At 38.2% G+C, this 13,261-nt stretch overlaps 1 protein-coding gene and 1 long non-coding RNA gene across 4 annotated transcripts in view; one reads left to right on the top strand and one right to left on the bottom strand.

The window, feature by feature from the left end:
* Positions 1–12,914, top strand: part of STXBP4 (syntaxin binding protein 4) — a 53,849-nt gene extending 40,935 nt beyond the window's left edge. For both annotated transcript variants that reach the window (XM_010721585.3, XM_010721584.3), the window contains 2 exons: positions 1,551–1,608; positions 9,517–12,914. In XM_010721585.3, the coding sequence (XP_010719887.1) occupies positions 1,551–1,608; positions 9,517–9,631 (173 nt within the window). In that variant the 3' untranslated portion in view covers positions 9,632–12,914. The remainder of the gene's footprint in view (positions 1–1,550; positions 1,609–9,516) is intronic.
* Positions 1–13,261, bottom strand: part of LOC104913816 — a 44,380-nt gene that overhangs the window by 19,973 nt on the left and 11,146 nt on the right. For both annotated transcript variants that reach the window (XR_002120847.1, XR_004161750.1), the window contains exons 4-5: positions 1,054–1,198; positions 22–126 (exon numbers count right to left, since the gene is read on the bottom strand). This is a non-coding gene — a long non-coding RNA (uncharacterized LOC104913816). The remainder of the gene's footprint in view (positions 1–21; positions 127–1,053; positions 1,199–13,261) is intronic.

Here is a 13,261-nt window from a genome sequence, read left to right as displayed (position 1 = left end):
CCTACATACAGCCGTCATTACCTCTTAGCTGGTCACTGCTTCACTTGCCAGTGCTTCCATAGCTGTGATGAACTTTGTTTCTTTTTGAAAACTGAAGCCATCCCTTCCCAGATTTTGAAGAATGCACTAGAAACAAAGGTGTGACAATTTGAGAAAAGAAAATCAGTGTTTTAAGAAAGAATTTCCCTCCCAGAAAATGTGTGCACGTAGGGCAAGCTTTGCTATGAAGCAGATTTCAAAGATCATATGGCGTGTGCAGGCCAGCATGTTTTCCAAATACAAGTTTTAAATCTAAAGCAGGCTCACAGATGGTTCTAATGAGCTGGGCTTTGAGATTGACTGTGACTTGAACAAAAATAGTGTAACTTGTAAGACAGTAACATTCCCAGATGACCTTCAAGCTAAAACTCTTGCAGAACAATTTTCATGCATCTTTTAATATATATATATTATATGTATTTCTATATATAATATATATATATTAATTTCTATTTCTATATCAATTTCTATATAATATATATAATATATGTATTTCTAGTCCACAAAAAAAATGAAGGAATTTTTAGGATTTTCTTTCTTTTATCTTCATTACAGTACAGTAACATAAAAGCGTACATCAGGAACATTTTTGCACACTGATGCTTCTTTCTCCTGCATTTTTCAAGCTCTGTAGTTGGTTTTAAACATCTAATAATTAAAAAAAAGCTCCCTGTGAGAACTGGATGTTTTGTGCCATAGTAGTGCCCTACTGAGAGTATTGCTCATCTTTCTCATGCAGGGGACATTTCACCTAATGACAAAATCTCAGACTATATTTTGAAGATTAGCATGGCTGATAATTGCAAAAGGGAAAGAGGGAGCAGTTTTATCTTACATGTGAAAATGTCCACCTTTCACAAGTATTTCTTATTTACGCTAAATTTTGTGGTATGAAATACTTCTAACTTCTGGAAATGTTTGTCTAAGTCACAAAATTAAGCCGTGCACTTAAGTTAACCTTTCTCAAGATCTGTAGCTATAGACAAGCATACAGATGTATGTATGCCTGCTCACATTTTTCTCTGACAGTCTGAATGTCTTGGAGTTGGTCTAAATTTCCAAATAATTAGGTGTAAGCATAGAAGACGGAGATAAACCAGACAGTAGAGGAGTTGATTCTGTCCAGACCGGTACTTCATATAGCCATCTGAATGAAAAGCTGTAAAAACAAAAAAAACAGACCTCAGTAAACCTCAGGGTTCTTTTGGCTGATATAATAAGGGTGTGAATTACAAGAAAAGTTCAAAAGACCGAACTGCTGCACTCCAATTTGACCAGACTGTCAGCTTCTGGAAGAGAAATGCTGTAATGAAAGTATCATTGAGTGGTTCATAGCTTCTTCGTGCAGCAAGTATTTATTAAATTGCATTGCTTATATTATCATCTATGACAAAAAGAGTAAGAATTTGTTTATAATCTTTTCATGAAATGCCTTGAACTTACACCATTTCAAAACCATATGTTCCTTGTGTCACCTAAATTTTGAGACTTTTTTTTTTATGTCATTGTAGGTCTACCTTATGGATGGGAAGAAGCTTACACAGCAGATGGAATCAAATATTTTATCAAGTGAGTATTTCTGAGAGGAAATGGATTGGAGCTAAAATAAAATAAAATCCCATCTAACTGCATTTTTAAATCTAGATTTAACAGGAAAAAAAACAAAGAGCAAATTAACAAAAGCTCTCACATTTCTAGTACACATCTTTATTACCAACATTACTTGTTCTTTCCTCTGGTTCAGTAATGCACTATTTAGAAAGTCCTACAGGGCTTGGTCACAGTCAACTGAAATTCAGTGAGAACTGTGTGACTCAGTCTTTCAGATGTCTTTGAAAACCTCAGTTCACGTGTTGAGAACTTCCCCAGCTGTGTTTGACCATATAACAGACCTAGAAGATACAGAAGAAAAACAAAATCCCCTAAAAGTTGTAGAGTAAATATATCCATTTGCAAATCTTATATTCTGGGGGAAGTGGAAGAATTCTGAAAGCTGGATTTTTAGAAGATACCAGTCTTGTTTCATCCGTGGATTTTAGTCCCACTGTGGCATTAAGGACCCCAGAATCCAGCAGTCCTGCCAAATGTATCAGTTGTCCTAGAAGGTGGAGCTCTGTCTGCTCTCCTGACTCTGCAGCACTCATAGCACATTGTAACTAGAAGGATCATCGTTTTCAGGTCACCTCCTGTCCTGAATGGGCATCTTGGGGAGAACTGCTTTAGCAATGAATTCAGCCTTGTCTCTGAGCTGCTGATGACTTTTTTTTTAATGTGATCTCCTGTTCCCTTTTGTGGAAATCAGTTGTTCTGTTGCTGTAAAGCATTTTTATTTTTTCAGAACATAGTGAAAACTAATTCATGTAACAGTTTTACTGTTCCTCTAAAAGACGGAAACAATTGCTAAGAAAATATAATTTATCTCCATTCCATCATGAATGATTGCTTACTTTATAGCAAATTATTTCAGCTACTGAAATTTACATGCTGTTTAAGTCTTATTTTGCAGGTAGATTTCCCTGAAGTCTCTTAAAAGACATGAAAGGCAGCAGCGAATCTTTGCACTGAGATGCATCTGCTTTTATCCCAAACTCTTGCAAAAGTCACATAAATAACAATGAAGGTTATGTATTAGCTAGTGAAGAAAAGCAGGAAGTTGGGTTCTTTTGGTTTTTGGTTTTTTTTTCAAGCACTGCTCTGTTGTCCTTGACTCATCCCATGGTGCCTCAGGCTACATATTAAAGCAGACGTGATTTGTTGGGTTTTTTTGCAGAGGTTTTCAAACGCACCACATACAATAGTGCATTTCAGCTCTAATCAAAGGGTGGCTTTTATTTTCAGACAGATACGAGTTACTAAATGGGATTTATAAAAAATAAAATTGTAGGCAAATAATTTAGGAAATGAAAATAAATCAGCATCCAATTTCATAACAATGCAAATAAATACAAGAGCGAGCATTAAGCAGAGCACTGTTCACTTGGTCTCCATCTGTTGATACAGGGAGATGTTACAGCACAGTCAGATGCTTAAGGTGGATCTGGGTTCTGTTCTGGGTGAAGCATTTGGAATACAGGCTTATACCAGCATAACTGGGAACTGAGCTTGAAGAGAGAATTATGCAAATAATACACTAGCAACAGAATAAAAGAAATGTAACACTTTTTCCTGGTTTTGTTAGTAGTGTTTTTCATACAAGTGCTTTTGGGTGTCTCAGCAGAAAGCTGGGTTTGCTCAAGAACTCTTAAGATCTGCACTTGGATGTGGAAGTGTTGCAGCTGTACTAATAAGATGCTTATTAGCTATAAGTTATAAGATGCAACAGCAGAATCTCAGCTAGTCCAGGTGGTAGAAGTTAATTTCAGAAAGCATCCCATGTTTTTCACATTGCCCCCACTTGTTGAAACTACAGATCTGAATTGAACAGATCACATGAACAAGTTTTTCAGGAACTTTTGCATATCTGGCCTTTGACCATTAATGGATCAAAAGAGTTCTTCCCTCTTCTTAACGTGCCCTTAGCATTACAAGTGATGGAGCCCTGGGTTTTCCATCATTGAAAATATCATTGAAAAAATCCTTTTCTAGGAGGAGCTTGCTTGAGATCCATCTTTATCTGCTCATCCTTTTCAGATAATTAGGCAATTCAGATAATTAAATTAATTTGTTTAAATGGGATTTAGCTGAATAGTTGATAATTCACTGTCCTGGTACTGTAAACTTGTTCTCTTTGGATGTGAATATCAATCCTTTTATTCTTTGATGTTTAGAAGATCCAAAGCCATGAGAGGTGTAAGAATTATTTAGCAGTTGCCTTCAGTTCCATTGTGCTTTATTGTGCCATCAGCTAGCTGAGTGCATAAATCTATATGCTATAAATCTAATGTGGTAAACACCCCAGAATGGAATCTTAATAGCACATAAGATTGAGACAGCTTGCTGTGAAATTCCCATAAATATCTCTGAAGGGGGTGTAGCAATATGAAGTGCATGAGAAATCAGAGTTTAAAAGAAGCAAACCAGCTGGCTTGTGTTACACACTGAAGTGAAAACCCACTTATGTGAATAAATGACATGAATAAAACATTTACATGGCTCTGTTCCTAAGGCACTAAACTGCTCTCCATCTACTGTGGAAAGACTCATTTTGTCCACCCATGTGTACCTGCAGACAACTTTCTGAAATCACCTCTTTTACTCAAGAAATGATTTCAGTTTCACAGTAAATTATTGTCAATCAACCAAGTTGCTAAGGATCAGTCACAAAGTGCAAGTGAGAGGAAATTAGCTTTAAGACTAGTGTGTCATAAACTCACGTACCTCTATGCTAGGCATTAAGGCCATGTGTGTAGATTTACCATGCAATATCAAATCAGCAGTGCATGCCTCTCTGAGTTATGTTTCAGTATACGCTGCAGAAAAAGCAGGTTTCAGTGTTCTGCAACATGATATAAAGTGAGTTATCAAAAAAGACAAAAATTATGCCAGTAGACTAAAAGGCAGCAATCAGCTTCATTGCTAATGTAGCTGTGCTCTCCTCCTGCTGAAGAGGAAAAGTTGAATTTGGCCCCAGATGTTTTGAAATAATCTGATAGGCTTTAAAGTAATGGATAGTGCAAGCATTGTTTTATTTTGCCTGCCAGCAATACAGTCATTCATCCACTTGCAGCCCCAGATTCATGCCCCCTCACGTGACGTCTAATAGAAATACATGCCTGCTTCTTCACTATTTTACCCTTGATATTTCTGTCCCCGTTTACATCGGTGAATTTGTTTCAGAAGAGCTGAGACTTTGACCTCATTAACTTAAAGTGACAACTGAACGTAGCCCAGGGGGTTTTTCAGCAGTCCACTGCAATTCCAAAATCAGAGAAGAAAATCTTAAGTCTAGATCAGAAGGAATCTCTGGAGGTCAAGTCATCAAACCTTCTGTGGAAAAGTAAACGAGAGTCCTGTCAAACCAAGCCCTGGATATTTCCAGTGAGGAAGTTTCCCCCACCCATCCAAGCACCCTATTCCAGTGTGCACCTGATGATCTTTGAAGGTCCCTTCCAACTGAACTATGCTATTCTACATACAGTATAGCTGGGACACTAATTTTTTTCCTCAGAAAACCATCGAAGTTAATCTCTTCCACCCTCCCACTGCATTCACCTTTAACATATGGCAGCTCTGTATCATGAGACTGGCACCTATAATTAGGTAGGGCCTTGCTATTCTTCCTCCCACTCCCACCCACTGCTTACATATGTATACAGTTTGTAAGGACCAGCTGTGAATTTTGCCCCTGTAAACACTTCTTCTAGCTTTTTAACAAGACTAGGTTCTAGCTATTCCATATTAACTGTTATTTTTCTCAAGAACATTTATCTTAAATTAAATTTGCCTAAAAGACACACAGAAGTTCCCAAAGACTTTGATGTTTTGGGATGCTTTCTGTTAGATGAATTAGGACATATGGACTTTCTATCTTAAAAAGGAAATGGTAATGTTTGATTTAGGATTATCTTTCATTAATTTACCTAAAAATGAGAAGCTTCACATTGAAGCACTGTGTATTTCAGTGTGACAAAGCAGGCACAGAAGGTGCTCTGACAGCATGTCAGTGTAACTGAGAGTAGAAGACAAGCAATACTTACAATACAGATTAATAAAAACACACAATGTGTTCTGGTAGCTTTTGAAATCGTACCTAAAATCATGCTTCTACTTTGGAAAATAACAACTTATCATATTCTATTTGGTTTTGTATGGGAAGGAGCCAACATTAATTCTACTGAAAGCTGGGCATTCACAGAAACTGTTTATGATTTTGTGACTCAACTAAGAATAGAAAGCATGTGTGATAAACTTCTGTAGTGTAAACAGTGAAGTAGAGCTAAAGGTATCATCGTAAATGGAAAATAAATCACAGTTGATTTTATTTAGTGTGCTCAATTGAAAAAACAAACCTATTCCTTTTGTAAGTGCACTCTACACTTCTCTACTGCATTACAAAGAACCCCAAAATGTAGCACAGTGATGTGTTTGGTTTTTCCTCTGCTATTTTATTCCAATATATGTTAGTATATTGCAATATACTAGCTGACCACAGGAAATCTAAGAATAAATCAAGCTCAATTAAGATCAAATTGTAGCAGAGGTGATCTAAGAGTAAACTGCATGTTCCAGGAAGGTTTATATTTCAGTGACTTCAGAGTAACAAACTGAGAAACTCTGATCTGCTGCACTGAACATGCAGTGGGAATGAATCAAGTGTGAGCTCTGCTCCTAACTCCCTCTACAGAGGTAGACTTTTTGCTAACAAAAAGACTTACAGGTAGTAATCTGAGGTAAAATGAAAATTCACAATAATTTCTCAGGTTTGGAAGTGTATTATCAGCAGATGATTAGGTTGTAGGGAATTCTGCTAGTCTGGTTTTCACTAGTTGCATGACTATAAGAAAAATAGCCTCAGATGTGCAACCAGAAAACTTGGCTTTGGATTTTATGATAACATGAGCTTGTAATACAAGAATGTTGAGACCTTAAGCTGCTTTTGGTTGGATAATTTTTTCCTTGAGAGGCTGTTTGTTTTTTAATTTCAAGAACCAAAATGGAGAAGCATTCTTTCAGCTTCCACAAACACTGCTGTGTCCAGGTTCTGACGTGTCTTAGAGGCAGCTGTTAACATTTCAGTAAGGAAATACTTAAAGCTGAAATTACTGTTTTGCTCAAGCCTTGTAAATTCAACTGAAATCAGTGCATTGACTTCTGTTGCCTCTGCTGGGTAATTCTACTCTTAGCCTGGTGTGATCAAAGGTCTGGTTTTCACCTATTTAGCAACTTCTATAAATAGAGTTGGACTCTGGAAAGTTCAGGCTCCCAGGAAGTTTCCCTGTGCTGGGGCATTTATGGGCTGAGTCAGTACTCTTGGGATCCTGCGTCTGGGGAGAGCCATCGGAGGCAGAGCAGTGCACAGGAAGGGTTTCCTCCATGTGTGTTTCATGTGAGGCCTTGGGAGGCACTCACAGGCTGAGAGTAGCAGCACTGGTTAACACAGCACTGTAGGGTTAACAGCAGCTGGCTGAAACTGGTGCGAGGAGGAATTCAGGTCAGACTTGTGAAACTGTGAGAAGTTTGTATATCCTATCATTCAAACCTTTGGGCTTATTCAGCTCTGGCTCCGATCCCATTTTTATTACTGCTTTCATTTTCAATTGGCTCATTAGTTTGTTGGTGGTAATTTTTAATGATCGGGCATGCCATTTAGATGAGTAAATCTTCCTAGTGATAACAGACTTCTGAGATTGCTCATACATTTTTCTTAGTAGACAACTGTTTTATCAGGGAATAAATAGTGAGAGTCTCTTCTTTCACTTTATATCCCTCAAGCTTTAATTACCATTAAGCCAAACCTTCAGTCCCTGAGGGGCATTAAAGAAAAAATAACAACATTTATGGCACCTCAGGACACAGTGACAAGTGCTCTCAATCTTCCTGCAGCCAAGGAAAGGTAATGTAGTGCCATCCTTCAGGACCTAGCAGCCCCTTGGGCACTTCTGTACACTCTGTGCCTTGAAAGAGAGTCCACTTTTAAACCAATTTTAACAAAGGAAAAAAAAAAAAAGAATGTTTAATTTCAAATAATCTGATTTTCATAAATACAAGAAGCCTTCCCAAAATGCCTGTAGAAGTAGGTTTGTATTCCCTCTTGCTCATATTGATGGCCCTAACACACAAATCAGAGAGGATGTATTTCTAATACAGGAATGTTCTGCAAACCAGTAAATCTGGGATTATCTCTTCAGACTGATTATGTCAAAGCTTTTTAGCCACAGCACTTGTAGGGAGCTAAAAATAAATAGCAGGAGGTTTGTACATCTATTCTTTACCTCAATCATCTGTGCATACTGTGTATGTTTTCTTACAATGTATGTCTTTTTACAACTGCTTTTTACATGCTATCTGGACTTAACAGTTATTTGTAAGAGTTATTTCCTAGTAAGGATTTTAACAAAGGGTTTAAAAACAAACTGTACTACTAGAAGCATGGGATAAAGTTTAGTGCAGGTTTGAAAGAACTGACTTCTAAGGTATGCAGCAGGTCAAGGCATGCTACAGGTAAATATCAAATGAGAAAAAAAATTCAAAAATAATTTGGTTCTTATTTAAATTCAGTAATGGGTTGCTGAGAAATGGCTTGATAAAAGGCAGTATAAACACTTGAAATGGTACTGCAGGCAATAAATCTTGCATTGGCAGTGAATGAATGGATGGCATCTAGTTCTTTCAGCTCCCATGATTGCTCAGGTACTGGAAGGCATTCTGTCTTAACGCAGGTAGATGGAAAGCAGTCTCCATACCCGTAAATCAGTGTGATGGAACTCTGACCCACAAAATCCTATTTCAGTGAATCAATTTCCATTATCAGATATTCTGTATAGCATTCTTGAAGATAAAAATGCAAACTTCTCACTTGAAAAGGTAAATCTAGTGTAGTTTCACCACACTTCATGTTTAGTTAAACTTATGCACCAGAAATGTGAGTACAGTAATGAGCTTCAGGTACAGTTAGTAGTTGTGAGACTTACTGAGGAGAACTGCCTGTCTTTTACTGTTTATATTAAATATGCCATATTTTTCAGCAACTTTTTCTCATGAACTTGTATTAAAAAATTCATCTTTGCACTGGCCTGACTATAAAAACAGTGAATTTATTAGCAAGATTTTTTAAGTCAAAAGAAGCCTATTTTCTTTACCAAGAACACATTATTCCAGAAGGGAGAAGAGGCTGTGTCTTGCCCACACACAGTATGGCTAGCATGCATGCTACCAATCGTAGGGTGTACAGTGTTCTCACCCTCAGACAATAAGCCCATCCCATTTATCTGTCCTTACCAACTTGGAGCAGGTTCTTTCCATTCATCTTAACAAAACTTAACAAAAATATCAAGCAGCTCGGACTGCTTTTCAACTATAGGGTTTAGGCCTTCAAAAAAATAATACTCCTTTTTATTACTTACGCAAATTACACCCTTGTTTGGGTTTATTCATCAACTTTTTTTCTGTGAGAAATATTAATGATGAGTGTTCAGTCAACCTCCTCTTATCCACAATGCCTTACTCTCTAACTGCTATGATGGCAATGTTAATATCTTGCCAGCTCAATGCGGGGTTTTTTAAGACTTCGATAGTCTGGGCTGTTCATTGTTGCTGGGTCAGTTTTATTATTAACAGGAAATGTTGCTAGTCTGAATCAGGAATCTCCTAGAAAAGCACCCTCTCGTTTATTTGGAAGTGAAACTTTCTAGATTCTAGCATCCGGAAGACCCCTCATTTTGTTTGTAAAATCTCCTAGTTAGCAAGACAAAGAGAATTCAGTATTTGAAAGTATTGTAATGATAACACAAGGCCTGAAAATGGATATCATCTGGCACTTCTTGTTTCAGAGATTGGTAAACCTTCTAGATTGCTGATAGCATTTCTTTTCTTTTTTAGCCACGTGACACAGACAACATCATGGATCCATCCTGTAACAAGCGCACTAAGCTTGCTCTGCTCTGAGGATGATGACGATGGAATAAGAGAGCCTCCAGGATCCAAGAGCCACTGAGGGCATCTGCTGACTGAAAGTAGTTTGTCTGATTTCCAAACATTAGAGAGAAGAAGCACACATTTTATTCTAACGTTCTCTCGTCTAACACAGTAGTACCCAGTGACACTTCTCCCCATGAAGTCAGAGGGGGTTCTGCTGTTTATTTACATGGCTTTATTTTTGGGTGCCTCAGAAGATGCAGGCACTGCAGAAGTCTCTCTTAGTGTGTAACTTCCCCAGCTTGTAGGGATTAGTTGTGAATCTTAGGACCCAACTCATTACTTCTCTAGCAGCATAACTCCACTGAGGCAAAGTGAAATGTTCTATTTTGACCAGCGTGACAGCCATTGGATACACTTCATGTTGTAAATTCCATCTGATGGTTTGCTGAAATATGCAAGGTCTCCTTTTTTTTAAGACCAAAGCTATGAGTGTAATGCAGATGGATGCCTTTTGTGTAACTACTGAATAATCTTATTTTTATAGAAGAAATTTCTGAATGAGTTTTGCTAACAGAAATTTGGCAGTTACAAATTACAAGTATTGCAGCCCTGATTACTTTTAAGGTGGGGCTTCAGGAAAACGAATCTTTGATAAGTTGTCGAAAAAAAAGAAGCAGTTTTGGTAGAGGACTTGGTCAACAATATGTGGCAAGAAAGAAAATTATTCTACTTCTGTACTCTGCTAAACTGATACTTACATGCATCAAATACTTCAGTAGAAGCTGTGAAGTTTCAAGTACAATGAAACCTGTGAAACCACCTCCAGGATCAGCAGAAATCAGTTACCTCCTCAGAATTGGTCTTCAAGTAGAACAGAATCATTTTGTAAACACTGGTGATGATTTAAAGAGGATAAAGAAAATGATGGGGTGCTACTGCAATCTAAGTGAACAGGTTTCGCTGCACCTCAATAGCACAAGATATTTTAAATCTCATTATTCACAACACAACACATGATGCTAGCTTTACAAACATATGATTCGATGCTATATTTTTCTAGAGACTTTGTGTATGTATTTTATATATATATGTATATGGTAGGTGTTGACTAATAAATGAAAGAAGGATCTGAAACTTTGCAGAAGCACTGATGGATCTCCCAAAGGAAAACCCTATTACTAAACTTCAGGCCAAGGAGAACAGTACTGTAACAGTGTGAGGAAGGCACAGGCTGCAACCTGCATTTTTCTGAGGCACACACTTAGGACTTCTAAACCTCTCTGAAATGGCTGGGGACCCTTCTCCACTCCAACTCCCCTCTGTTGGCCCGTACAAAGAAATGAGGACTTGCAGTCACACTTTTTGGAGGTCTGTCTCGAGCAGATGTGGTATTAAAAATCCAAGCATCTAGAAGAATGTACCAGGGATGCTCCAAAAGCAATGCCTCCTGTTGTATGATGTTGGCCCATGATGTCAGAGGCGGATTTTGGCGGTATGGCAGTAGAGGTTGAACCTTTCTGCCAATATTCCATTCCATTTTGTTGCCATGTGACAGATGGCAGCAAGGGGGTTCTGACATGGAAGGGTATATGGAACAAGTATGAAATTGAATTCCTCCAGATAGAAAGAATTTTTTGCAGCGGAGTCACCTCTGCTGGTGCAGATTTTTACATGCGCAACATGCAAGCTCCTATTCACTGCTGGCAAAAATGTACAGCTCACAGTGGTACCTATGCTGAAAAATACTGTTTTGTACCTGAGAATTTGTTGTCAAATAGTATTATTGTGCTCACTGTATTTGTTGTGTTTTCCATGGAAATAAATAGGAGGCATTACTTTCAGAGCAAGCTCAGTGTATAAAGCCCAGACTTCCTCCTAGTTCTGTTGTCTGTGCCATATTCTCCATCCTTAGCACTGCAGAGCTGTGCCAAGTCAGGCACACAGTGGCTGTTGATCCTTTTGAATCTAAAATAATATACAATTTTTAAAAACCCAAGTCAAGTCTCTTCTTTGAACAGCCGTGCAGCATCTACTGCATATGGCCTGTGAGCTGCAGAGCACATCACCAAATGTTCTTCGTGTAGGAACAAAGTGCAGCTCATGAAAGTTTTTTTTGCAGCCTTTGCTGGAAGGAGATGTCAGGATACACTGAATAAGCAAATAGGAAAAAATGTTTGTACTTTTAAGTAGGTCAGAACCACTTTACCCATGAATCTACCCAGGTGGATTAGGTAGGAGTTTTCTCAGCAGACCCACAGTAGCGTATAGTTCTGAGAAAACTTCTCATAGCAGTAACACTTGTGCTTCACTCGTATTTTGCTCCAGTGACCCCTATGTGCTTCATGGTCTCCTTGTGTTCCCTGAGAGCACAGTGTGAAAAGATAAAAGTGTGTGCTTCAGTTTCATTTGAGCACTCTAGATGCATCATTATTTAAACACCTTTTCTGAAATGGCATAGACTTGTGACCCATAAACTGATAAACTATGTGAGGTTCTAAATGCCTTGCACTATTTACTGTAGCCTTAGAAGTAATTTGGATACTTTGTGACAGGCGCTTTCCGTTCATACTTCCATGACAACCAGATTGCATATAGACTCCAGTTTCCAGTTCTGCTCCAGAGAGGGTCGAAGCTCCACTTGACCCTCTCAGTCTTGATTTATTCTGCTGCTGGCTTTCTGACAGCTAGTTGAGTGTTCCTCATAGGAGAAGCTATTTAGGGGCAGAGGCTATGGATCAGGCAGACTTCATCAGAAGAGGCTTTATAGAGACCTAGCAGCAATTTAAAACTGTCCTTCTGTTGTATCAGCTGGAGGAGGACAGCTACGTACATACTGCTTGCCCTTCCTGAAGAGCTGGTAGTGATCTCTTGCTCTGAGAATGCATCGCACAGCCTGCTGTGCATGAGAGGAGAAGAAATGAAGGCACAATGCTGGCGTTCTGCCAGCTCTGCTTACCATCTCCACCCCCAGATGAGAACATTTCAGAAACATGGAGACTGTTTCTTTCTCTTATAAGTTTGCCTAGAAATTAAAGTCATTAGAAATAGATCCCTGCATCTATGTAGCTTCTTCTCTGGTAAGCCTTACCTCCACAGATAATCCACTAGTTCAACTGCTCTGCTATCGAGGCTACATTTTCATACCTACAATTTCCAAATGTTCTAATCTATTTTTGTATGCTGGCATGCTTGTTTCCTAGGATATTTCTCTGTATCTCTCCTTGTCTCTTCCTTTCTGTGAAATATTTTGTGAAATTATTTTGATTGAACTGAACTATGTATATTGAGAAAATGGTTCTAGGATAACTTGAGAAGAATTTGTAAAGAACAGTTGTCAAAATATACAGTGCTGTAAACAATGGCTTCCCGTTCTCATTGCAGAATTAAAAAATGATGCAGACAAAAAAAAGTGCATTTTATAGCCTTTAAAATAATGAAAGCTTTAAAATGGAATGGCAACACAGCCATAAATAATCCCTGTATCTCTTATTTACTTTCCATATAAAGGTGACACTGAAAAATACTGTTCTGTACGCACAGGTGTTAATACTTACCTGAATATTTGCACCACTCTGTCCTTCAAATACCACAAATACTGTAAACTTTAAATGGCACATTTGCTGCCATCAAAGCAAATAGCATAGCACAGATCCCTACATTGGCATATTAGATATTCAGCTTTGCAGGTGCTAAGTAATTTCCTTGT

This window comes from Meleagris gallopavo, chromosome 20 (assembly GCF_000146605.3).
Source record: "Meleagris gallopavo isolate NT-WF06-2002-E0010 breed Aviagen turkey brand Nicholas breeding stock chromosome 20, Turkey_5.1, whole genome shotgun sequence".
In the NCBI taxonomy this organism is placed as follows: Eukaryota; Metazoa; Chordata; class Aves; order Galliformes; family Phasianidae; genus Meleagris; species Meleagris gallopavo.
The sequence above is the reverse complement of the archived record's forward strand: the minus strand, read 5'-3'. Positions and strand labels throughout refer to the sequence as shown.